General features: G+C 40.0%; 1 protein-coding gene across 2 annotated transcripts; it reads right to left on the reverse strand.

Moving 5' to 3' along the window:
- Positions 1 to 1,987: 1,987 nt before the first annotated feature.
- Positions 1,988 to 9,194, reverse strand: LOC104552236 (myosin regulatory light chain 2, smooth muscle minor isoform). 2 transcript variants are annotated; one of them, XM_061994807.1, is made up of 4 exons: positions 9,086 to 9,194; positions 4,308 to 4,505; positions 3,981 to 4,142; positions 1,988 to 2,485 (listed from the first exon to the last, which is right to left on the reverse strand). In XM_061994807.1, the coding sequence occupies exons 2-4, from the start codon at positions 4,489 to 4,491 to the stop codon at positions 2,313 to 2,315; spliced, it is 519 nt and encodes a 172-aa protein (XP_061850791.1). In that variant the 5' UTR covers positions 4,492 to 4,505; positions 9,086 to 9,194; the 3' UTR covers positions 1,988 to 2,312. The 2 variants fall into 2 exon arrangements, with proteins under 2 accessions (XP_061850791.1, XP_010193969.2); XM_010195667.2 differs by lacking the exon at positions 9,086 to 9,194 and adding an exon at positions 6,126 to 6,381.
- Positions 9,195 to 27,058: the final 17,864 nt, after the last annotated feature.

A 27,058-nucleotide genomic window follows, 5' to 3' on the forward strand; every position in this document is an offset into this window, starting at 1 on the left:
AGAGCACTCACACAGCATGACAAGGAACAATGCAGCCACATCCCACCTTTATTTGAATAACCACCGGTTATTCAAAATTTAAAAGTGGCACTATGAAAGATTTTGAAGTGGACAACTCCTTCAAGGACTATAAAAGATACTTTATGTAACTCTTGATTTAAAAATCACTAATTCAAAACTTATGTCCAGCAAGAAAAATCCAGCTGGCTTGATTGCTGATTACTCAAACATACCAGCATCTACTAAGGCAGCAGGATCTGGAAAAGAATGGTTTGGTGACCCAGCATTCATTATAGAAGAAAACCAGTCCTCTTGAGTCTTACACCATTTAGACATTCAAAGGGAAAGAATAATGCAGTCTCACATCGAGCCTTAGTGTAGGCTGCTTGCACATACTCAACCCAATACTGAATTGCACAGCTGTGACAAGATCCATAAAGTTACAGCATAACTTAACTGTTCTTCAGCTTAATGTTACATAGCAACATTCCAACAAGACAATGTTTCCTAGATAACTCCACTGTTGTCTTTGTCACATGGGCAGTCTAGGTGACAACTTCCATACATGGTTGCAAACTACCTCCCAAAACAAAAATTTAAATAAATCAGCTGTTGCTAGAACCTTGCAGGCATCCCATGGAGAAATAACCTCAGCCACCATACTGAAGAGCAACAATTGTTTAAAATCCAATTTCTGAGAAAAGGAGAAGTGGCAGTTTGAAGTAATACAGCAAAGAGCATAGTATGGGTAAGGGGAAACAGGAAAATTGAGGCTAAATTCCATAAGTAGATAAAAAAGGGAGAAAAAAAGGCTGAAATATCATTTTAACTAAGCCCAGAAGTGGCAGAAACCACCTAAGAATAATAAAAATAAAACCAACCAAACAAACAAAAAAAACCACCAACAACAACAAAAAAAACTCCACTCCAAGTATGCCTACCGAATATACTTCAGTAAGTTACCTTATTTACACAGCTCAAGCCAGGACATCTTCAAGAACTGTCATCCTGGGAACACAACCAAGGTTAAAGTAACCAAGCCTTTGTGATACCACATGGGACGCAAGATAAACCCTCCTTACAGTATGAGCTGTCCTAGACTTATACAAGCCCTTTAGCAGAAGTAAAACTCCTATTCCATGGGGTCTTAAGTCATGTCAAATAGGCAAGGGCATGGTTCTTGGAGGTCACCACTTTAATTGATAAATATATAGGTAAGAAAATCCCCTTATGCTATTCAGCTTGCAGTAGCTATGGAAGGGCACAAACTTGCTAAGAACCATGAGAACCACCTTTCTCATTTTTTTGGTACTTGAGACAACAGCATCAGCACAGCTCATTCTGAATGACTGACTTGTGCTTGCTTAAAAGCCATCTTACCAATACAGCTAAGGAAAACGGATGATCTTTTAAAAAGCAAGAGGACTTTAGCAGGCATAAAGTTTTACCAATTAATTCTTAGAACTACTTTGCTTACATTCTCACATGCTGCAGAGCAAAAAAAGCTTTAAATAGGTTTTCTAGGCATGTATTGCTGTAGCAGTTCAGATTCCCAAGGGAAGAAAAAAAAAAAAACAGCCACCAAACTGCCACTTATTGCCAACATAAAAACTTAGCAATCAGGAATGCAAACTTTGACAAGAAAATATTGCTAAAAACCTATCAATATTCAGAGGAAAATGCTGAGCATTATACCAGAGGTAAGAATTGTAGGAGTTCTTTGCTGGCCATTAGGTAACTGTAAACACTTCTTTGGAAACCCACTTAAACCAGTCAGATGGCAATTAAAAAGCCTGAGGTAAGAGATTTGCATGGCTACATTTTAAAAGGGATCAGCTGGAAGCATTTTCAGACCTGTGAGACACTGCACAAAAGATAAGAGTTTTCTGCCTTAAGCTGCAACTGCAAGTAAAGTCTAATTAAGATACCTACATTTCTAAATGCATAACAAAACTGCAATTCTTCACAAAAAAAAAAAATCGAGGTATTTTATCTATATAGCAATCTTTATTTCAAAACAGCATTTATTATAAAAAATGTAAAAATCCAGCTAAACCAGAAACACTGAGATTGTTTTCCTGAACTATCAAGAGTCCATGGATCATTGTGCCCCTATCCTTTCCCCTCACAATATCTTCCCCACTTCCAGTCTGATTACACAGGTGCAACTGTGCCTAAATGGCCTGGAATAGATAAATACATTGAGAAAGGCAAAATTTGTAAAGCTAAATGCATGCAACAAGTTCTATCAGGAAGAAACCCTCAAAAATAAACATAAATGTAAAGTAATCTGCAGGTATCCATGGATGCGCTCAGTCATCCTTGTCTTTGGCTCCGTGTTTCAGGATGCGCGTGAACTCGATGTAGTTGAAATTGCCCTTTTTGTCGATGGGCGCCTCTCTGTACAGCTCATCCACCTCTTCATCTGTGAATCTGTCACCCATGGTGGTCAGCAGCTCCCGCAGGTAGTCCTCCTGAATGAACCCTGGAATGCAATGCAGAAGGACAGTAAGAAAAAGGAGTTTCTACATATCTCTGGTAACGGATGATACTTTCTTTCTTTGAATCCTGTTTCAATGAGACCCCTACAGCCTTTGCTGCGAAATCAAAACAAAGCCATTAAAGCCTATTACTATAATTGCCAAATCATAGACTCATAGAATGGTAGGGTTGGAAGTGACCTTTAGAGATCATCTAGTCCAACCCCCTGCAGAAGCAGGTTCACCTTGATCAGGTCGCATAGGAACATGTCCAGGAGCGTGTTGAAGACCTCCAAGGAAGGAGACTCCTCAACCCCTCTGGGCAGCCTGTGCCAGGGCTCCCTCATCCTCACAGTGAAGTAGTTTTTTCTTAAATATAAGTGGAACTTTTTGTGTTCCAGCTTCATCCCATTACCCCTTGTCCTGTTGCTAGCTACTATAGAAAAAAGGATGTCCCAGCCTCCTGACACCCACCCTTTAGATATTTATAAATGTTAATAAGATTTCCCCTCAGTCTCCTCTTCTCCAGACTAAACAGCCCCAGTTCCTGCAGCCTTTCCTCGTATGAAAGATGTTCCAGTCCCCTGATCATCTTGGTGGCCCTGCGCTGGATTACAAATAATTACAAGTGTTCAGTCAAATCAATCCTCTGGGTTAATTTGCTTGGTCTCTCTCTACTACTTCAAATTAAAGCCTGTGTTGTTGCAAAGAAAATACAAGTTTGTCAGTAAACATATTGGACCTTCTTCCCAACAGCCGGGCTATACTCCCAGAGGCACCAAGTGGCTTCTCAACTGTGCATTTTACACAAAGGGGATTGGTTTGTCTAGAACATTCCTAAAGAAAAACACTAAAAATATACCAGAGGAACTGGACTAACAATGTTCAACAAGTGCATGAAACAAAGAAGTTTGAAACCTTCCAAAGATTTTAAATTGATCTTAAACCTGTGTCACAACTCAAGATTTACTAGCCTGGTTGCAAACAATACATTTTAAGTGTTGTTTATGAAACAAGTAACCTTAGGTAACTTGTAATTCTTTCCATCAACGCTCTTGTGAGTCACACAAGGTTTCCTTGTATTAATTTTATTCGCCTTTAAGTGCAGCTTAATAGAGAGGTTTTCTGTCAGCAACTAACATCTCCAAGTTCTTCATAAAAACACAAGATCTTTGAAGATAAGGGTTCCTCCTACAAAACTTGTTCTGAAGCTGAATTTTAAGTTAGGAAAAATTTCAGGCTCTGGTTCCCAATCAACATCTTTTTTTCCCCCCTTTCTCCTGTCTTGATAAACAGAACCAAAGTGCAGAAAGTTTGGGATTTTAAGTTTGATAGTGTTTGAAAAGGTAACTTCAGCTGCTGAGGATACACAGCATGACTTTCAGTTTGCAGAAGCCAGAACTTTCAGAGTTAAAAAATTCATCACACTTCTGAATCCAAGTATTTGTTGTTACAAAAGTAAGTAGAAATAATACATGCACACTTATTTTACCCACGTACCTGTGGCTTCCTCATCAAAGCAAGCAAAAGCGTTCCTGATGACATCTTCCGGATCGGTGCCGTTTAACTTCTCACCAAACATGGTCAGGAACATTGTGAAGTTTATGGGGCCTGGAGCTTCATTCATCATGGCATCCAGGTATTCATCTGTGGGATTCTTTCCTGCAAATAAAGGGACTCATTTGGTTTAGCATTCAAACGAAACCAAAAAAGTAGTCTGATCAGAGTCACATAAACTGAGGCACCCCTCAGAAGCTGTCGCAAACTGAGCATCGTCATTGTAACAGCAGATTTGCTTGCCAACTCTCAACAGAAGAGTGACCTTACCAAGCGAGGCAAGCATGTCATGCAAGTCCTCCTTGTCAATGAAGCCGTCCCTGTTCTGGTCGATCATGTTGAAGGCCTCCTTGAATTCTTGAATCTGCGACTGATCAAACATTGCAAAGACATTGGAAGTGGCACGCTGAGGGCGCTTCTTGGTGGTCTTCGTCTTTGCCCTTTTGCTAGACATGTTGGCTGTTGGTTCTAGGGAGACAGAAACATATCCAATGATTTAGCCTTATTAAATCAGACTATAAGTCCTTGGAGGAAAGATGAATAAAGGAATATCCTACTCCCATGTTATAAGCAAACACCCTAAAGTGCGCATTTATTTTAATATCATCTGCTCAATTTTCTTTCATTTGTTCTTCACTTGATATCAAGCATAATGTCTTTCAGGATCCAGGGACTGGCACTACAGGCCAGGCTCCATTAGAAATCAAATCAAACCATGGTTCTTGAAATGAAACTTAGACAGTGCTTGTAGTGCTGATTCAATACTCTCTCTGTATCTTCCATAAATTAAGGTTGTAACATACCTGTCAGTTTAAGAGGCAATGTCGACTTATCACACAGAAATATATAGGCTGCTAACCTAGCATACTACGTAGTGGTTAAATAAGTCAAGCAGTATGAGAAGCTAACACGGGGTGGAGGGGGATGCGGGAGGCAGAAGTGTTTGGGCTCCAAATAGCATTTTGTTAGAAGAGCTGCCATTTAAAATTGCAGTAGGTCTTAGCACATAGAACAGCCCTGACAAGAGCCTTGTTTTTGTGAAGGTCATTGGATGGTGCTGGGGCTGGAAGAGAAATCTGCCAAAGAACTCCCTACTAGCATTCCTTCAAAGTTAACAAGAGGATTGTGTGCGTTAGAAAAAGCACACTGACACAGTTCAAAAGCCCTACATAGCTATTCTCTTAACACAGTGGAACTATTACACAATACATGTGCAAATGTAAGCATATGTTTTTTTTAAAATGAATTGATGTCATAATAGTTTTAAAATTCTGAAGATCGTTTATCAACCTTTTAGAACTTTTAGATATTCTCACAGAACCTTTATATAGTTTCTTGGATCACAAATACTAACTTCATTTTTTCCCTTTAAATAAACGTGGTACTTTACACGTTACAAAACTAATATAATTGGGTATAAGTGAGGCTGTCAAGGTAAATGGCTTCTTTCTTTTTAGCTGGGAAGATATATCTGGTGTTCAACTACGGATGACGGTACAAACACAAAAAGCCGAGTCATTCACTGAAATGCAAACACGAAGAAAGATCTAACATTCCTATTGGCTCAAAGCAAGATAGATGCTGTTTAATATTGTTTCTAAAACTGAAGCATAGAGGTGTGTGAGGCTTTTATGTAACACAAGCAAGCCATGCTGCTATAATACTTTATTATGCACTAACCAAATGTTATGCAAATTAGATTCCTTCCAGCCTTGATTTTCAATTTTACAGGAAGCACCTGCAGCAATTTGTCCCAAGAGAGGAGAAATTTAAGCTTCACCTAGTCACAAGAGTGCCAACACCTTGAAATTTACACTATTAACTTTATAGCTCAAGAGATAATCTGCTCAGAAATGCAATTCTAATCAGAGTCAGCACAGTTCTAACGGTTTCTCAAATTTTTTGCTCAAAGTTACAAGACTGTCTGTTAGATCCCTGAACAGCAAGACTGAAGTCACTAAAAAAAAAAATTAAAAAAAAAAAAGAGTAAAATTAAGCAGAGTAACTAACTCCCTATATGATCAATCAGTCCAAATGTTCAGGCAAAAAGCAGTTAGGTTTTTTGTTTTTAATTGAAAGACATTTTACCTTGCTTTGTATCAGATCCATGACATGCTGCACCAAGCATCTGGATCATAAAAGGATATTCCATGGTTAGGTCCTTCTCAGTCTGTCTAGAAAGAACATTCCCGATTTCCCCTGCTAACTCCACGCTTTTAAACCATACATGCATCTTCTGACGTATAAAACAAACCATTACATCCTGAACTAAAAATAGCCCATGAAATGCAACTGGCGCATCATTCAGCCACACTGAAGTTCTCTTCATTGCATTCACTAACCACAAGCTATCTGAGATGTTTGGCCTCCAACAACACTTCAATAAACAAACATGAACTCCTGACATCTAGATATTTAACTAAGACAGCTGACAATAAAGGTGGGCTGCTTTCAAGTCGCAGTCCAGGGTTGCACGTAACTTCAGTTCTTTTCTTACCTCAGCAAAAACACTCCTGAAAGTTGCTGTTAAATTCAAAATTTTACATTGAAGAGTTCCACTACCCAAAAGATAGTCAAACAGTATCTGTTAATTCACAATATTCAAGATATGGCCTATTTGAACTAAAAAGTTTACTGTGCATACGCTGCAAGGCAGTGCTCCCAGTGAGCCACTACCTTCAGTTCTCTCACAATTCAATCCTAATCGAGAGGAGTTAACAAAAGCAGACTAGTGACAACTGTAGTTACATGTGGTGGCAAGAGTCTCTTTCTTTCTAACTGTTCAGCAGTTTGCCATACCAGCATGTCATATTAGAGAAAATGAAAGACCAGTGCTTGCATTACTATTTTCTAAGTTTCTTGCACTCAGGCTGGGGAAGCAGCCATACAGGATCAAGAATACATAATTCTGCTTTGAGGAGACCTGTCAAACATGAGGTCTCAGAAGACTGGAGTGCCTTTCAGCCCAAAGTTGATGCCACTATCCCTGAAATGTTGCACTCACCTCTGGGAAACTGTATTAGAAAGAGATTGACAAATTGGAACGTGTTCAGAAAGACAAGGACATCAATCCAAGTTAACCAATGAGATCAATTTAGGATCAAAATTTTCCACATGCTTACACTTCCTGTTATCTCTGTGTACAGCAGTGAATGATGTAATGGCAATAACTAATTTCATCTTAGTCACGCACTGGACCCACTGATTTTAAAGAAAAGGGGATTTAACCAGATAAATTCACTAGGTGTGGGTTGTTTTTTTTTAAGTCATGCTTTTATAATTGAAATAGTGTAAGTATAGACTGAAAATAGTACAACTTGTGAAGACAGAGAGCAGAAATACTTCACATTTGATAGTACAAGTCATGATAGACAGGTTTAGTCTCTGTTTAATACTATGATGCACTGAATGCTCTGAGCCTTGTTTTAGAAGCTGTTCAACAAACTTCTGATATAAGATCTTGACTGAAAGACTTACCGTAAGATATTTCTTACCTTTAAACATTACCTGTATCTAGGAAGATTTTTCACATTAAAAAAAATTATTAAATTGCACTCATTAGACTAGAGAGATAGTAACAGCACTGTGCCACTCTGTGCTGCTTGTACATATATACTCATTTGCTTAGTCAAGCAATAACAACGGATATCACACTACAGAGGCACAGCTCAAGAGGGACAGGGAAGTGCCAGAGAGAGTCCAGCACAGGGTCACCAAGATGATCAGGGGCATGGAGCATTTTCCTTATGAGGATTCTATGAAAATCCTCTTATGCTCCTTACCTCTGGAAAAAAGGATAAAATCCAAAAGACAAAACCAAGCAACCAGAGAGCTTGCACCAGGCAAGAAGATGTGAAACTTTACAACCCACTAACAGTGATACAAGTTGCATATGTTTAGAGGCAGTGACCACAAGTTAGGCTTCAGAGAACAGTCTTGTGTTCAACAGTGATTTTATAATGACTGTGACTGTCTCACTACTCAAAAAAAACCACCAAACAAAATCACAACTTGAAAATCACACCCAAAATAGTCTCTATATAAAACTTGATACTGAATATTTTATCACTCACAAATATTTGGAAACTTTATTACACTAAGATAAACAGTCACCTTCTCTTACATCACTGAATTCAAAAGTCAACCTCAAAGCGAAAGCCCAAGTTGTCCATGCAATCAGTAACAGCATTCGGTACCACCACTCATCCATCACAATCTGAGTGGAAACAGGAAGAGATGTCAAAACCAAGACACTCTAGCAGATTTATGGCAAAGCTCGACGAAGATCAGCTGACACTTGGAGAAAAACCCCAAACCGATGCAGGCTTACCTAGTCTCGAAGGCCCTTTTAATACACTCATCATTATTAAGCTTTTCTAAACCCTTGTGCAAGAGTCTAGCCTGTCTCAAAATCTAGTTTAGGTGACTCAACAACGCCTCCCTCTGCAAGTTACGAGCGTGCAAACCCCTAAGAGCTATCTCTAACTTACTCTTTGTTATTTCAAAACGTAAGCAGCGATGGACACACTCGGGACCTCTCCGGCCACCTCGGCCTCTCCCAGCCGCCAGGAGCTTTCAAATCAGCCCCTTCCCCGCTCCAACAATAGCGATGGAAATGCTGGGGAGGGTCGAAAGAGCCGGAAGGTGGCTGGTTCATTCGACAGGGCACTTGGGCGAACCGGCGCCGGCCCCCACCCAGTTCACGGGGCGGGCCGCGGGCCTCCACGCCGGGGTCGCCCCCTGGCCCCAGACCCTGACGGAAGGGGCGGCTGCCCGCTGAGGGAGTGCCACAGGGCCCGCGCCCCGCACGGCTCTGGCTGGGTCGAGCCCAGCAGCACCGGGGCGAGGGCCGCGGGGAGCTGTCCCTGAGGCGGGTGACTCGGCAAGCCACCCCCAGCCCAGCGCCGCCGCAGCTCCCTGGCCGGGCCACCCTGCCCTCTGTTCCCGGCCCGCCGCAGCTCTAACGCCCTCCCGGTCCCAGACCCGATGAGCGGCCGCTGGAGCCCCCTGAGCGGGCTGGCACTGCACTGCCAGCGGCCCCGCCTCACCTGGCGGTTGCGGGAGAGCGTCCTCGTCCAGGCGCGGCGGGGAGCGGCTGCGGCGGCAACGGCACTTCCGGAGAGCGAGCTGCCACCGCCCCGCCGGCGCAGAGGAAGGAAGACGTGGGCGACACCATCAGCGCCGACATGGTGGGGGAGACAAGGCGAAGAGGCTCGTCACTTCAGCGGGAGGGTGCCACAATGCGCGCCAAGGAGGGGTTCCGGCGGTGACTGAGTGTCTCGTGCTTCCTCTCAGGCGTCTCTGCCTTCTCCGGGGGTAAGGTCGAGGCCCAGGGCTCGGCCGGTGTCCCATCTGACTCCCCCCGGCGGGGCGAAGTGTTGGTGCAGCGCTCTGCGCTCACCGCATTCCAGGGGCGGAGAGAGCGTCGCGTCTGCCCTTGTAAGGCAACGGCGGGAGTTCCCTGCTCGCGGCCACGGCCGGAAGGCCCCGCCCCGCCCGCGGCCACGCCGGGCTCGCGCGTCCGGCCCGCCCGCCCGGCCCACCCCCCGCAGAACAGCGGTGCGCCCGCGGAGAAGTATTGGCCGCTGCGCCGCCTGAGCTGCCTTTCCAAGGGCTTCCTCGTGATTACAGCCGTAACTGCCTCGTGGGGCGTTACAGGCCCCCGCCGTTCCCCTCTTCTGACTGAAAGATGGGCATCAATGACGTGCCCAGCTGTTTCTGGCTGCCCAGGGCAGGTCGCGGCGCGGCCGGGGGGCAGCCCAATAAAACGCGCCTCTCGTGCCGTTGTCCTGCGCTCTGCGGCGTGCTGCACCTGGAAAATTGTCCTTAACGAGTTAATCACTACTCCGTCTTGGGTTCAGAGACAACGACTGTAGCTGCATCGGTCCTGGTTTCCTAAGAAAAGGGGCTTTATGCCCGTGTGTGTGTCATCGCACCTTGGGATAATATTTATCCCCGTTGGCCAGTACCAGCAGGTCACAGGTCTGGGTGTATTCAGTTCTCATATAGTTTGGGATAAACGGTAAGAGATTACTGTGTGCTTCTGACTTTTTTGCGGGAAATAAACGGAGTGGAGTGACTGGGAGTTGCAGCAACCCAGCCCTGACCACGGTAGAGAGCATGGCTCAGAGGAGACATCTGCTCCCCTCCGCCACGGAGAGCCTGCTGAGCCAGAAAACATCACTTACACGGTTTTGCATGTTGCTGGTGCTGCCGAGGATATTTCCTATTCACAGGGAGGCATGGTGGCCTCTGTCACATCCTCCATGTGTCTTTGTCGGGATGCTGTGGGCCACCTTCTGCATTGTAACGGGCAAAACCTGTCCCTGAGCACATGTGTTACTGTCACAGAGTCTGTGACATGGAAGCTGAGACAATCTTTCCTGTCGTGATCCAGAAACCTGTCACTCATGAAACTCCCGCCTGTTCTGTACCACTTGTTTAGTCTTTGTTTCTTACATGTCTGGAGTCCAGTGCTTCTACTGCAAGAGTCAGTAACAAAATTGATGTGTACTTTAGCAGAGTGGGCCTTGATAAAGCAAGAATGGGAATTTTTATCTGTGTTAGAGGTTCTGTTTTTAATCCAACACTTAAATAAATACTATTCAATACAAAACATTTATCTTTTTTATTTAAATAAAAAGGATGCAATATTAACTCAATTATTTATTTTTACGACCTATTCTAAACCAATTTTTAGCTTACCCAAAACTGGAGTAATAAAAAATGTTGGAATGAAAAAGGCTAAAATGTGAATAATTAATATGTAGGAAGACCTGTCAGAATAAGCCTTCATGCCTGAGATCTGTACATGCGTTGTTTGATTGTGACAAGCTGCCAGGTTTAATATTCAACACAATGAGTTATACTTAATATATTGACTAACCACAGAGGATCTGAATCTATAAATTACTGTAGCTGAGTATACATTATTATTGCCCATTGCCCTTTCACAAGATTTTTTGGTGAGTTATTTCTTAATGGGAAAAGGTGTGCAAGCTTTTGTTTTACGAAGCGGAGAAATTTAGAGACTTGTTAGATTTCAGGCATCTTGAAGAAATACAGACAGCAGTAATACTGATTTATGAAAACTAATCCCATTTCCAAAAAAAATTAAAAATACATGATGTGTTTGTTACTGTCTTCTTCATTAGTGCTCTTTATCATTGTATCAGTGTTGTTTTCTGTTGGTTATGTTTTTGGGTTTTATGTTTTTAGTTGTTGATAGATTAATTTCTGTTTTCTTCCCTGAGTTGAGTCTTCTTGTCTGTTTTGCCCAGGACCATAAGTGGCAATTGAGCCCTCCCTGTCCTTAGGGGGTTCCGAAGGCCCTTTGTACTTATGGCTGATAATGGATACCAGGATGCCTTCTTAAAGGAAATGTCACTTTAAAAACCAAGATATTAAGTCTCAGGCTATTGAGATCAGAAACTTGATGATAATGTGAAATGACGTGTAATTTGACTCATCTTCTCCAGCTGAAAGTGGGGATAAGGGAAAGCATAGCAATTTTCTAAATGCTCTATCCAAAACTGTAATTTGACCCAGTGGTATCTGGAGTGATAATAGTGAACAGGAACATGGTAAGGGGAATTGAAAAAACTGCTCTGCAGCCTCTCTAGGTATTCATATTTTAAAGTCAGTCTTGTGTATGTCTCATATTGCAGAATAGCTGCTGACAGACCATGCTCTCCCAAGACTAAACCCCAGAAAGTCCTCCTTGGGGTATCTGAGAGATGTAATAAAATGCTTTTTTTTGCATTTCCTCTCTTTGTACTGATTTCAAGGAAAAGGAAAAGCTCCCACTTTTCCAAATGGAAATTTTGAAACTCTTGTCCAGCCCATTTCCCACAAGACCTTGCTTGTCCAGCTTTTAGTGCTTTCTCTGGAGTAGCTGCAGGGGAGATGGAGACATCAAACTAAACATGATCCAGCAATGTGCCCTCATGGCCAGGAAGGCCAATGGCATCCTGGGATGCATCAAGAAGAGTGTGGCCAGTAAGTCAAGGGAGGTTCTCTTCAGTCTACCCTGGTGAGGCCTCATCTGGAGTACTGTGTCCAGTTCTGGGCTCTCCCGTTCAAAAGAAACAGGGAACTTCTGGACAGTCCAGTGATGATTAGGAACTGGATCATCTCTCTTATGAGGAAAGGCTGCGAGGCCTGGAGCTGTTTAATCTGGATAAGACTGAGGGAAGACCTAAGGGCAGATGTTGAGAGGATGGGCCATCTTTTTTCTGTAGCACCTAGTAACAGGACAAGGGGTAATGGGCACAAGCTGGAACACAGGAAGTTCCCCATGAACACAAGGAAAAACTTCTTTGCTGTGAGGGAACCCTGGAACAGGCTGCCCAAGGGAGGTTGTGGAGTCTCCTTGGAGGTTTTCAAAACCCACCTGGAGATATGTGCTTGCAACCTGATCAAGGTGAAACTGCTTTAGAAAGGGTTTGGACTGGAAGATCTCTAGAGATCCCTTCCAATTCCTACCACTCTGTGATTCTGTGAGAACATAGGACTTTGGCTTCCTTGCTGCAGGTTGGATTTCCCACTGCTCTCACACCCTCTTGGGGAGGTACTGCCTGCTAGAGCAGGCAGCATATGCACAAGTACCAACATTACTCACTTGAGATTTGCTGGCAGGCAGACTTATCCCCATCTTCATTAGTAACCTGACAGCAAACAGTTTAATTGCTTCACCAGGAATTTCTGGAGCTCATCAGCAGCCGTTATTAATCCTGTAGGAGTCATTACACAGCTGTGCGGAGCTTGGTTGTGAGTCCCTGCTGGTGGTAGCAGAAGGAAGGGATATATTCCCTTGGTATCTACTTTACCAGCTAGTGTAAAAGTCCCTAGATATGTGGGAGGGTAAGCAAAATACCAGCACTGCATCAGGAAGCCACTAATACATCTTGCAGGGCTGTTCTCAGACCTGCCTTGCACTTACAGCAGGGGGCTGAGGTACACACCCTTTCACTCTGAAACCCCAAACATAGGACTTCTTTGTGAATGGGAAATGTAAAGTACTGTGTTATGCTTAATAAGGTAATGTTTTTTCTTTTTTTTCTGTAGGTAAAATGGGAGAAATCTGATATGGGCTTAAAAGTGTTCATTGTGTATATTATTGTAATGCCACTTTCAAACCAGCAGAAGTAATGATATATAAATGTATAGAAAATTTCAAAGTGTCTCTGAATGGCTTGATGAAAACTGTATCTTCAGCATATATATAAATACTGGAAAAATACTCACAAAAATCTTTAGGAATAATATGGTTTTGGTCCCATGTGGATTAATTACATGGATTTTTCCCCAAATCCCACCAGAATCTGAAACTTTCATGAAGTTCAGCCTCTGCAAGTTAAGTAATCTAAAACATTAATTCATAAAACCACAGAATGTGAAAATAGGCTTGAACTATTCAATTCAATCTCTCCCTCATAGCTAACTTTAATTTTGTTTGGCCTTTGTCCAGAGCTAAAGCAATGTTTAAATAAGTCTTTTTTTTGCATGAGCAAATACAGTTACAGTGGCTAAACTTCAAAGCAGCACTTGGATATGATAAATTGTCAATAGATGGACTCAAATTTGGACTACCTCACAGAAAATTAGACATATCTAGTGAATTCCTTGCAGTATTTTGAGATTCTGAAGAGGTGTCTTTCCTAGGTAATTGCTTCTCCTAAGTAAATTTATTTGAATTCCAAAATCAATTTGACATTACAAGCTTGTTTTAAGAACATGTCTTAAGAAGAGACTGAAACTAAAGGGCTTTGTGAATTGTGTGGTTGGATAAGGCATCGCTGTGTTTGCTAGAGATTGTGAATATCAATATAGCTTTCAACAGTTTTCTCTGATCTATGCAAATAGCCATTGACTATCTAGTCCGAGTTTACGTTCAGAATACTGATTTACTAGTTATACACAAAATTAAAGAAAAGCTTTGCATCCACCAATTGCATCTCCATTGCTGTGAGTTTTCAAGATCTGACTCAACAAAGCCATGGACAATCTCATGACTGAACCTCACAGCTGACCCTGCTTTGGGCCAGAAGCTTGACAAGACACCTCTTGTCTCTTCCAACTGGAATTATTTTGTGATCTTGTGATTCTCCCTGTGGAACCAAATTGCCATTCAGATGTGCTTTACTGTATGTTGGTAATAATCTTATTAACAGAAATTATTAGCTAGACAAGCAGTATGTACCCTGAGATGGCAAAGATTATGCAAAGATTTCTACAAATGAAAGTTTAATTAAAAGTAATGGTCAATAGAGAGATCACAATAAAATTATGGGACACTTGTCCCCTGTCTAGCATCAGAAATCTTATAAAAATATATGACTAATTTCTGAAGTCTTTCATGTATATATAAGCTTATTTTTTTTTCCAAGAGATGTTTTAAGATCAGTAATAACTTTCTCAGCAATTGAATATTGTTCCAAGTGCATAAATGCAATCCGACAAAAGTAATAATGACTCTTTTGCTTCAGATAGGCAAATGTCAGAGTAGTTTAAAAGGTTAGTCTGTACTGATGCACACATTTCAAGCTCATTAGAGAGGTATGATTGAAAACCACAACTGAGGTAGAGAAAGATTTAGAAATTCTGCTAGTGGTGCATGGTTGTAAATAGTAATTCACTCTGGTATAAAAAAACTGTAGAAATCAATGTTTTGTGCAGTCAGGCAATGCTAAGACCCTGTGAAGAGCAAAACAGAGGAACAAGGAAAAAGGGAAGAAAAGAACAACAGAGAAATGCATAGAATAACAAGAGAAAAAGTTATATAAAAAAGAAGAAATATGAAACAAAATCTTCTGTTTCTTACGCCATGGGTAGCATGCAATGGTGTTCGTTACAGGGTGTGACAATTTCCCAGATTCTTATGGTTTGGCAAAGGGAGTGGTACTAAATTACCAAGTTGGCCAGCAAGATAGAGGTGTTTTGACACAATCATTGTGCGAGTTTGCTCTCCTGGACTTAAGAACAGTAAGTTAATCATATTCTCAAAAGTTCGGGGGTTTTTTATCTGATACTGAGAACATTTTTGTCTTAGCCTACTAGCAACACTTTACAGTTACTGACCTGTGAGAACGTCCAGCGGGGTTTCTTCAGCTCCTGTTTACATAGTACTGTAGTAAAGCCAGTGACTGCAAGAACAGGACCAACAGGCATGGAGAAAAGCAATTTCTTCCCTTTGCAAACTATTATATTGTAGCTGGGTTTTCTTTCAAAGTCCACGTGGGGTTTTTTTTGCCCGTTAGACTGATGGTTTTGAGTAAAAGACTTTTAAAAACAAAAATTATTTTAAATAACTTTCATTTTATTTACAATCTTCCTGCCTGTTTTCAAATATGTCAAGAATATAATACTTTCTGGCCCAACATTTAGAAATTATTTATTTAAAAATTGATAAAATGGGTTAAAAAAGCCCCAGCTATTCTTTCAAATCAAAAGAGGTCCAATTTAAAACATATAGGGAATTCCAGTTTATCTGAGATGGCCATGACAGGTACATGGAAAACTTTTGACATGAAAAAGTAAGAATTCATGAAAAATCCAGGCTCATAAATAAAAGTAAAATCAAGCAATATTTAAAATATAAAACATCTGAGAAATATCTTGAATCTAAAACCTTGATTTTTTTGAAAGCACATCAGCATGCAGAAGGTTTTTGACAAATTACTTCACAGGGGAAGATTGAATCTTTTATCTCTCCAGGTCCCACAGCTCTGCTGTGATTTGTGCAAAGCAACAGTAATCATTATCAGAGTAAGGAAAAAAATAGTGAATGAGAGAATGTTTCTCCTTAATGATTTGCATATTCTGAATAAATTTGTATTATACATGCCTGTCAAATTTACAAGCACATATAAAATCTTTGAACAGTTTCCAATCAGAGATTGAACAATGACAAAGTGTGGAGGAGATTCAAAGTAGCTGGTGTGCGACAGTACAAAGATCTTTAATAGAAAGGCTTTTAGGTCAATTGAAGAATGATTTGTTTTCAGCATCCATTTAAAATGACTGAAGCACAAAATGAGAAATACTGTAGGTGAGAAGCTGAATATGCAGAATGGGCCAGGCTATACACTCAACAGTGCTACAGCCTGTGCTTTGCACAACAAAAATCGTCCATATGTCACTTGTTTCTGCCGAACTATGTAATATCTCAGCCTTTTAAAGCTTTATTTAAGGTTTTAGAAATTGGGCTCCTGGTGTACCGTTTACCTGTTCAACAGCACATAGAAATGGTAACTTTATATATTTCTAAAACCAAATAAGGCATGCCAGGTATCATGGTTTGACATTTTGTCTCAAATCATGATGAGCAACATCAGCATGCAAAATGGTGTTTCAGAGTGAAAGTTTGTAGATGAAAAGTTAACAGGAGTAGGGATTTTAAGAACAGCAAAAAAAGAAGAGCAAGGAAGCAGGTGATCAGCATGCATCCACATCCAAGTAATGGACACATGCTATGGACTGGGAGAAGTGGTGGCAGGTACAAACATAGTCAGACATAGGGACGGAATTAAGGCTGTACAAGCACAGCCTTGACTTAATAGGTGAGTGTGCTAGGTGACTAATTTTCATTTTCTTGTTTTCGTTAGGAGACAGAGCTTTTTCATTATGTGTGGTTGTGATATGCTTCATTGTTTATCATCCCCTGGGTTTTAACAGAGACTTGATGACCTCAAGTTCTTGAGCTGAAAAAATAATTAATGATTTGTCCACACAGCCATCATCTTGAAATATATCTGAGAAAGCTTTAAACTGACTACTCCATTTGAGCTACCTGTACACCTTCAGCAATGCTGGAATCAGGGCTGAATGAAAAGCTCACCCCAAACTAATTAGCACAGCAAACAGCTGGTGAAAAGGTCCTATATTGAGCTTTGTGTTGCCAGAGCTGGATGCTGAATCATTGATGTTGGATTTAGCTAGTTAAATTTCACATGGATAAACCTGTACTTTGTGATAGCTGTTGTCAGGAAAAAAAAGAGTTCTGCTTTCAAACCCATTGCTTGTGTAGGCAGAGGAAGGGATTTTGATAGCTGAAACCCACTCTTTGCTTGGTTGTCCCCAGCCCTGTAAGTTGGTTTTGGTACCTTCTCTTAGTTCCCTCACTTGCAGTCACAGAGATATCTTCCTCTGGCGGTGAACCTGCAATCCCTTTTCCTTGGGAGCCAGGGCACCCCATGGAGTTTCGGCACATCTGTTACCCATATAGTATGTCTCCCACTCAGCATTGCTGCAGCTTACATGGTAGAAATATTGAAAAATGTGTAAATGACAGATTCAGAAGCCGTGATTTTTCCCTGGGGACATACACAAGCATGGGATTTTGGAGGGTCACTTCTGAAATGTAGTGTGGCTAATGACTTTGAGGAGATGGGTTTGCTAGATTAGAATTCACGTTTTGCCATTGCTGATGTCTAATCTTGCAGTGAATTGTGAGGCTTTGTTTGGGTATAAAGATGCTGGATTGTGAGTCATTAGAAATGAGACAGTGGTTCTCTGCTCCTTTCCAGTTGCTGTGGGGGAAGACTGTTACCACCTTCCTGGAATGTCCTGCTGAAGGAGATTTCAGAGGAAGAGACACAAACATGCTAACATGACATTGTCAGCTTCTGGTGGAAAGCCAGGAACAAACTATAGTGAGAAAAAGACAGATGGGAACCAGTAACTTTCGACAGCTTAAAAAGTAACCAAATCCAAATTCATTTTCAAATAGTAAAGGTTGAGCTCTTATCTATGTGACTTATCCTTATATTGAATTCCGAAGTTTTACTATAAATAGCTATTCCAAATCTCTTTTTTTCTTTTATTTTTTTCTTAAATAAAATATTTTGTTAAGCCACCACAGCTTCTCTTGTAAGTCACGTCAATTATAAGATCATACAAAACATGATAAGCCACAAATGTTAAGGTGAAACAATTCCTTGGAAAGGATATTGTAAGTCTATCACTGTGTGATTTGTTGCACCTTTTCCTGAACCATCTCGTACTGACCACTGTCAGTCAGGATACTGGACTGACCTTGTCCTGCAAACTCATACATTCTCCAGTCTGTGAAGAAATTAATTTTAGCTAATGCTGGTCCCTTTTGTTGAGTCTCTGTGTGAGCTGACACAGGCAGGATGCAGGAACAGCCACAGAATCACAGATAAAATGCTAAGAGCAAATTTATTCTCATACCTCAGGATCCAGGGACTCTCCAAAACAGCACCTGGGCAGAGGCACACAAGCAGGGATGGAGCATTGAGGAGCTTAGTCCTGCCAGCAGCAGAGCAAAAAGACAAAGACTTAGAACCTTCTGCTTTTCATCTATAAATCAGGTATTGATTTTTAGGTGTAATTTTCCACTGTGCTTTGATCTTTCCCACAGCAAGGCAGGAATCCCAAGAATGTCTGATGGGTGCCTCTGAGTCCTTTGAAGGCCTGTATTATCTAAACAAGGATGTTCTACTTGCTAAGCACACAGGGGGCTAAGCAACAATTATCATCGTTGAGATATGTGGTTTTCGATAGTCCAGCTGCAGGTCACTTGAGCATATTTGCAATCCTCTTCGCCCATCTTCCATTATGTTCCCACAGTCTCCAAACTTAAACTTGCTCAGAAACCTAGAAAACTTATCCTACAGCATGGATGGAGAAACAAGGGTATCAACCCGTCACGTAAGAATCAGAATTGATCTGTGTCAAAGATAAATACACTGCTGCCCTTGTGGAATAAGACTGCACTGCAGCCTGAAGCCATCAACAATAGCAGATGTTTGAAGTGACTGGAAAAACAAAATTCGATTAACTGTATACATATGTATAAAAAGTCCTGGTGGGTCTGATAGTTATCTCGAAATCACTTGCTGCTGCAAGTTATGCTGTTGATATTTCAACTACTTCATTTAAAGCTAATTCACACATGGCAAATAGTCACCAGAATTATTTCTGACTTGTGGTTTCACCCATCAGATTCTTCTAGTCTCAGTTTCTTCTTTTCTTCAATGTATTTCCTTCTTCAAATGTTAAAGTCGGTCATTTTTTTTCCTCTTTGTTTCCACTAGGCCTTTTTGCACTATGTCTTGAACTTCTGGAAGAGTTTTTCATTCATAATTGATGTTTTAAATTTGATGGCTCTGCTGTGCAGGGAGTAATGAATAAAACAACCAATTTGTAAATTTCTGATGCAAGTTTTCCTCAAACCTTCTTCAGCTTAAATATTATATTACAAATAATTTCCAAGTGTGATAGTTAAACACTTTTTTTTTCTCTTAACAGTTTGCCATTCTCCTTTCCTTTAATGGAAACTTTTGATTGATTCAAAAGTATTAATCAATCAGTATGAGAATAAGGACAATGAAAGTGGTTTCTGTGTACTGAGTGGTAAACTTGTGTTAGCTATGCTTGAATGATTGTGGTAATGACTATCGTAATACCTGAGGCAATTACTTCATATTATTGCATTAGTGGGTTTCAATAGTGAGATGATACCTGCAGTTTGTTTTCTTTGTAATGAAATAGTGCAGTTAATATCAGGAGAAGGGAAGATCATCAATACAAAGTCACTGTTGATAAGTGTGTAGGCTCCCTGGAAGCCGTGAGGGCTGCCCATGGGGTCTATCCAAGCAAGTCCTGGCAGACAGCTGTACCACCAATCCAGCCAGGAGCCCAGCAGCCAGTGGACATCTGGCTGGGCAGACGCAGCCATGGGCATCGGACACCTCCATTTGGCCAATGTTCTGGCCAAGCTACTTAATTCATATTTTTATGTGTATTAACTGCTTCTAAAAGCCACATAACTAAATGACAATGGCTCAAATATTGTACCTCAGCCAAGTTATCTGGCTTTGGAGTATCTGCAGTTGAGGTGACTCTCTGGTCCGTCAGCAGTCATGTGTCAAGGTGTTTTGACCAGTCTTTCCAAAATGCAAAACTGAATAGAGAGGAGGTAACAGAAACTATCCACCTTTATTGGAATAAAGGTATTGAAGGATCTGTGGTGGTTAGGAAAGATTGACAGATACAGTGTGGGACAACATTTAACAACCATCTGTTCCTATATGTAATTTAAAATTACAGGAGACTATGATTTGAAAAACCATCTAAGTGCCAAATGCAGGTAAATAATTCTGTTGGAATATTCTATTGGAATAACTCTAGGAGTCTACTATATGCTCTCAAGGTGAAGTTTTGATACAAACAGAAACCTTTTAAATGTTACAAAGGAAAATGAATGCTTCCAGCAATGAACTTGTTATGGGACACTCCTAGCTCCAGAGAGACACTGAGAAATAAATGTTACTAGTAATGGGCAAATATTTCTGTATGATGGAAAATTGATCTAGCCATTAACAGTCAATAACTTGAAAGGCTTTTGGAAAAAAGTGTTTTGAAACCATTTTTGAAGAGACATTATCAAAGATTTGGAGAGAAACAGAAATCTGGATGCAATGTGCTCAGTAAGAATAAATCATGTAACCTATCTTGGCCAAGAAGAACAAAATCAGGAAGAAGAGGTCAAGCAACTTTTTTTTTTTTTTAATCACATGATAAATCATTTTCCAAAAAATAGAAGTGCAACTGATTGAGTCTATCTGAATTTGATATCCTACCAACTGGAAAGTTAACTGTTAGTTAAAATGGAGAATTTACACAAGAGGTGTAGGGCATCCAAGTCCTACACTAGCCCAATGGCCAGACAAGCAATACCAGATTTTGTTAAGGAGAGTTGGAGGAGATTTTAATAGCAAAGGAACAGACTTGGGAACAATATTTAGTGTCTTGGCTGGTGATAGTATTAGGAAATGTTAGGAAGGTACTAAAGTAATTTGCTGACTACAGAACACTGAGGGGCATCCGCCTTGCAAAAAAGGGTTAGAATATTGTATAGAAGTAAGACTTAGGGTAACAGAGATGAAACTCAGTAGTACAAAGCATAAGATCCAGCGATGTAAGATGGCAGTAGCTTGTCTCAGCTGGGAATGACAGAGAACTAAAGAGATTTGAAGATATTCATTGGTCAGGTTGACTGTAAGCTGCCAATGTAAGCTGCCAATGTAACATGTGAAAGGCCAATACAATTCTAAAGTTCATCAGTTGAGGAATTTGCTGGCAGAGACAGAAATGTGCCATAGTATGAGGGTAAAAGTCTCTGATGAAACTTCCTTTGAGTACTCTGTATGATTCAGGCCACCCATGGTGAGGAAAGATAAACTCAAGCAGGATCAAATACAGGTGGGGTTTGCTAAATATATGAAAAAATTATTTTCCATCATTGCTTGTCAGCAGGCAGAAGAAGGAATGCAGAGTGTGTGTGCCAGCAGTGAGGAAGCTGGGACCAGAGGTGGAGCAACTGTGTGCATGACAGAGCCAGTGATCCACAGAGCAGTTAACCTGAGCATGCCCAGGCTGGTGCTGCAGGTACAGCATGGCCTTCAGGCTTTGCTGTGCTGCACGCATCCCTTGGCTGAGGGTTTAATGGGATCAGCTAATTGTACAGAGAGGTCTGCAGGCAGCTCCCACTCAGTATACTCCCACTCAGCATGGACTTGCCTGTATCAAATGGTGAGGTGAGAAGTTGTCTTGTGTACATCCTTTCTGCTTTAAGTAGAAATGATAGAGTTGGGTTTTTTGGTAAGAAAATCCTATAATAGGTCAAATGACTGAAAGGGGGAATCCTCTTCTCCTGAGAGGGTCTGCATGGTGGCTTACATATTGGTTAAAGTCTATGCTACATTCTTCTTTTAGTGTTAGCACAAATACATCACATTTTGACTAATATCTTGCAGAGTCTCAGTGCACTAAATACATTTCTTGCTGGCATAATGAAAGACTAGGACTAGGTGCAAACCAAGCAGAAACATTTGGTATTCATAATGAAAAAATTGCACCAGTGTTGGTTCATTTCATACCTAATTTATTTCTCTCTACTTTTAAATATGAAATAAAATCCAAGAAACACCTTTCTTACTTAATCTTTGTTTTCATGTAGACCAACAACAGCAGGGCTAGAATCACAGACTGGCAGAGGAAGAAATGACCAACCAAGCCTTGACATAGTGAGGAGAAACTCTTTGACAGAGTTACAGAAACATGCAGTGTGATTTCCATCTATATCAAGGAGAAAGTAGTCTAGCATTTGATTTTGCAGGTGTACAGTCAGACTTTCAAGCTGCAGTACACTGCTCATAGTCCCTTCTGTTTCAAGTCTGACTCCATGTGAAATACATGAACTGAGAGTGATGGAGAGAATAAAAAAATAGAAGCAGAAACTGACTTTACCTTGAAATTAAGACCTTTCATGGCTGAAGGTAAATGAACACAGATTTCCCTTGTCTTCAGTGGATTATGAAGACAGCTAGTTAGGGTATAATGAAGAATAGCATGTCTTCCCAAAGTTTAGGTTTTTGGGTTTTTTTTTTTGAGAAATTAACATTAACTGTGAATATTATCTCATTTTAAAACCAGATAAAAGCATGTAAATTTACATGCTGAAAAAATGAAAGAACTCAAAAGATTTTTCTGTCACACTCTCATCTCAATTTTATTTTTGCAATAAACATGTTTTGAAAACTGTATTGGACTTGGTAGCACCAATACATATGAAAACACACGGAAAATATTGTTTAGATTTTATATTTCACCTGATAGCTACACAAATTGTATTGTAGAGAGCAGAGAAACAAGATGTTTAATCATTTTCACTTCTCTATATCTGCCCAAAAAAATTGCCTTAAAAAGCAATTTGTGGGTCATTAAGTCTTTTAAGATGTCAGTGCAAATAACCCATGGGGAAGGAGTGGATCTGGAGTCTGTAATAGAATTCAGGAATCCATTCACTGAAGCTCTTACCTTCTTTCATTTAAAATTTATCATATAGCCCAGATTTTATAGCTCAGCGTCAGTCGTTGGCACACAATTCTGGGGGTAAGAGAAAGCCAGGCCATTTCTCCTTCTATTCCATTGCACGTTTGGCCAGTTTCCTGAGCCAAGGTACAGTTTCTGTGACTCTATGTTTTTTCTATCTGTACTTTCTATGCTTGGGAGCAAAGACCAAAAGCTAATGTACAGTCAATGTGTCTGAGCAGCTCTCAGTGTCAGAAATGAAGAGGCATGTGAACTTACTCCATGGTGTAGCATTAGGCAGGAGGCAGTGGCAGGAAACAAGTAGCTGTTGAGGAAAACAAAGCGATTTCAGGTGGAATTGAGGCAGTGAAGTGAAGAAGGCAATATTGATGAACTGTTGTACAGAAAAGCCTCAGACCTGATGGCCTCATCCAGGGGATCCTGCTGGTTCCACTCACAGGGAGAAGGCCTCAGCAGCAGAATCTGGAAAGTTCTCAGTTGCATTGCATGGTGGGTGTGGTGAAAAGTGGCTATAGCAGAATTGAGAGTATTACTATTTCTGTCAATGCAAATGCACAAAATAGACTAATCACTTGTACTGAAAGTTAAATGTACAACACAGAGCAAAATCTGTGTTTACAATGATCACATGCATTCCAGGTATTATACCCTAGATGACAGGAATTGTTCTGATGTAATATTTAGCAACACTGATTGTGCTTTTTTGTGCCAAAATACTGTGACCAAAACAAAAGAAGAAAAGCCTACTTAATTACTGCTAGAGGTAATATCGTTTAATTTATAAACAAAAAGTTATGTCCTAGAGCTGCATTGTTTATGTGTACTTATGTGTACAATGCCTCATGAGGTCATGTTCTTAGTTTAGTGTTTTATCTTAAATGAGATGCTAAAAAAGGAACACTTTGTCAACAGAACAAAGAAAGTAGCTTTTTATTGCATTGTAACACATTGTATGGCTTTGTAGACTTTTGCTGCTAACTACTTCTCTAGATTGTCTGTCATTAAGCTGAAATAGTGACATAGCTGGCACTGTGGCTTGGCATTAAAAAAAAAAGAAAGGAATCCATAAATATTCATATTGTATCATAGCAAAGGTACAGGGACTGGTATTTCTTAGTTTCTGGTGCATGACACAGTTTTGGTGTTTTTTTTGCTCATTTTTTTGGATATAGCTAGGGAAAAAATCCTAGAAATAATTTGGAATTGGAATGCTGATCTTATACAGAATTCAGTGAATATACTTAAAAGGGAGAACTCACAGAAGTTGCTGTCATCACGTCTTTGCACAGAGATAGCACAGGGTATCAGTGTCTCTCTCTCTACTCGATGCTATATTTATCACACCCCTGTCCATAAAAGGTCTGGACTGGGGCTCTGACATTCCACTGACAGCACGCATTATTTTTGTTCTGGACCTTGAAGTCCAATTCTTACCCCTCGTCCTGACTGCCTCTTCCTTTACTGGCTTCATCCTTGCTATATTTTTCTACTATTCATCCACCTGAGAGCTATTCCTTTTGCTGCCATTCATTTGGGCCTTGGTAAGTGTTCCCTTATGACAGATGATTTTACATGTTTGGTTATTTTTAATCTGAATCTGTAATACAGAGTTTATAGTCACTCCCTTTATTCTTCTCGAGGGACTTGAGGGACTTATGGGTACAAATTGAAGACATCTGAGGGTTCATTTGTGAAAGTGAAGTAGTGCAACTGTTCACTTATCAACTTAATTACTCTTGCATGTTTACACAGTACTCTTAAATTAAGCATAGGCTACTGAGGTACAAGACAACTTTATCATGTATGGGTTTAGGGACTGTGTAAATAATCTAAATATTTTCTAGTTGCACAGAATGTCTTGTGATTTGTAAATCCATTGGCTGAGGTGAAGGAAATCTTATCATTTTTTTTTCCTGCTTACAGGCGTTTCTGTTTCTTATCTGTTTCATTATTTCCACTGACTAGATCTTTAAAGAATTACATAGACTGGTAAACAGGGCAAGAGGTAACGCCTATAAAAATACTTTCTTGACTTGTAGCTATGACCTATGAACAAGTACAGAACAATCTGTCTGCTCAGTAGTGATTTTGAAAATTCAGTTCAATAGCTACTAAATTATAGCTCCAAACCCAACATATTCATTTAACTATGGCCACTAATATTTTTAGGCCAAACTCTGCAGTTACAAAATGCTACACAGATCTTGAGGGGTAATGTTTGGCTCACACTAAAGGGAACCGATTAGTGGACACAAACCAAATAGGTGCAGGTAGCACAGATTTGATGGGATGTCAATCAGATAATAAGATAGTGCATCAAAAAGGAGCAAAATCCCTACAAGATTCAGAATTTCTCATCATCTCTGATAGCGTCAGGCTGCTATATCTGACTGGACTGATGTAACTAACTGATCCTGACCTGTGAGCAATTCTTGATGTTTCAGAGGAAATGCAAAATGTGACTCATAGTGTGATAAAATAGATATAAAAGGAATTTCCTCTTAGATGATGTGAGTCAGAGTTGGCCTTTGATTTGAGGCAGTAGAGCTGGCTTTGTGCTCAGTTCCTGTCTTATTGCCTTCGTTCTTACTTATATCATAGACTTCTCTTACTCCTTAGGACAGTGAGGTCCAGACCTTTTATGTTTGGAAGAAAAAGGTTGCCTTTGTACATTTTAAATGTACTGACTTTAAGTCTGCAGCTGTCAGCACCAAATACTAAAGAAAAAGGCAAGGATTGAAATTTAGCAAGCACAAAGACCAGAGGGAAAAAAAATCTTTATTTTAATGAAATCATGATTACACTCCAACTCTATTAAGTGTATTTTATGTCAAAACATCAGTTCATTGTTCATTAACATATCATAGAAGTAGAACAAGTCTTCCATTGTTGTGATTGATATTAGAGAAAAACTCAGTAACAGGTACCTCTTACTATTGTTTCTGGATCTTCTTTCAATTCTTCTAAATAGTTTTCCATTGTAGCTCATTTCTCTTCATAATCATGTACCTGTTCAGGTACAATCTAGCCGTGTTGTAAGCCTAATCACCAGTGATAAGCAAAAGAAAGGTTGTCATAGGGATTAGCAGAGGCAAGCTTGCATGTCACGGAAAAAGTCAGTTTTAACAACAGAAAAATAAATCAGTAACAAAATAAAGACTAAATTATCAGCTTAAAAAACAAACAAACAAACAAACAGGGGAAATCCTTTCGGCACCCACCCTTCTTCCCATTTTGAGAGGGGAACTACCTCTCACCTGATCAAATTTCCTACTATGAGGAACTGCTAGACAATCTACCAATGACTACACAAAGTAAAACTTAGATGGGGCTATTGTCTTAGGGAAGTTTTTTGACAATCTTGAACATGACATTCTATGTTAATGAAAGAGTCATTGAACTGAGAAGTATGATATCATTTTATTCATTGCATACAGATTGTATCCCAGATTAAGCTGTAAAAGTATGATAAGCCATTGTAAATGGATCTCTAGAATCATACAAATTAATCAATGTAACACATGCTTACAGAAAAGAGTGACAACCTTCTCAATTGTAATGTTTTAATTCACTGTTGATATTAAATAGAATATTAAATTCAATCTGAAAACTGGATTACAAAAAATAATAAAATGTTCATATATTTTATTTCAGCTTGTGTAGAGTTGTTATAATTGCTCACAGTTTTAAAAGTAATTTATTACATTATTCTACTTTTGTAATTTAACAAAAATATTTACACTGTCTCTGAAGTAGCTTAGCACATAAAATTTCATTTGTTTTCCATGATGAGTGGAGAAGTTGGATAGGTAAAAAAAGGAATAGTTTGCAGTAACAGGGAGACCAACTAAAAACGAACAGACACAATAGTGCATGGTTTTCTAGTCCTACTGAATGGCATCAACATCTTGAAACCTAAATACGAAGCTATCTTAAAGTCTCAAGCACATAAAAAAATAAGATAACCCTATATTCACTGCATTTAATTTTTGAAATTTTAAGTTCTGTGTTGATTTGTATTCAGTTGTGTATTATTTGTATGCTAATTCAGAAGTTTCTTTGACAATAGTCCTTATATTGGATCTGTTCTTTTACAGACACTGTGCTGTTTATTTACATTCAGAAACGTGTGGTAAAAAAAGAAAAATTAGAAGACACCC

The sequence above is a fragment of the Colius striatus genome, chromosome 4 (genome assembly GCF_028858725.1).
Source record: "Colius striatus isolate bColStr4 chromosome 4, bColStr4.1.hap1, whole genome shotgun sequence".
Taxonomy (NCBI): domain Eukaryota; kingdom Metazoa; phylum Chordata; class Aves; order Coliiformes; family Coliidae; genus Colius; species Colius striatus.

Bases quoted from the DNA above. Each gene is read 5' to 3' on its own strand.
- LOC104552236 (XM_010195667.2), bottom strand. From the start codon at position 6,366: ATGAAGAGAACTTCAGTGTGGCTGAATGATGCGCCAGTTGCATTTCAT. The intron at 4,506-6,125 runs GTAAAATGTCTT...CTGTCTCCCTAG, and splicing joins TGGATCTGATACAAAGCAAG to AACCAACAGCCAACATGTCT. The intron at 2,486-3,980 runs GTACGTGGGTAA...ATTGCATTCCAG, and splicing joins CTTTGATGAGGAAGCCACAG to GGTTCATTCAGGAGGACTAC.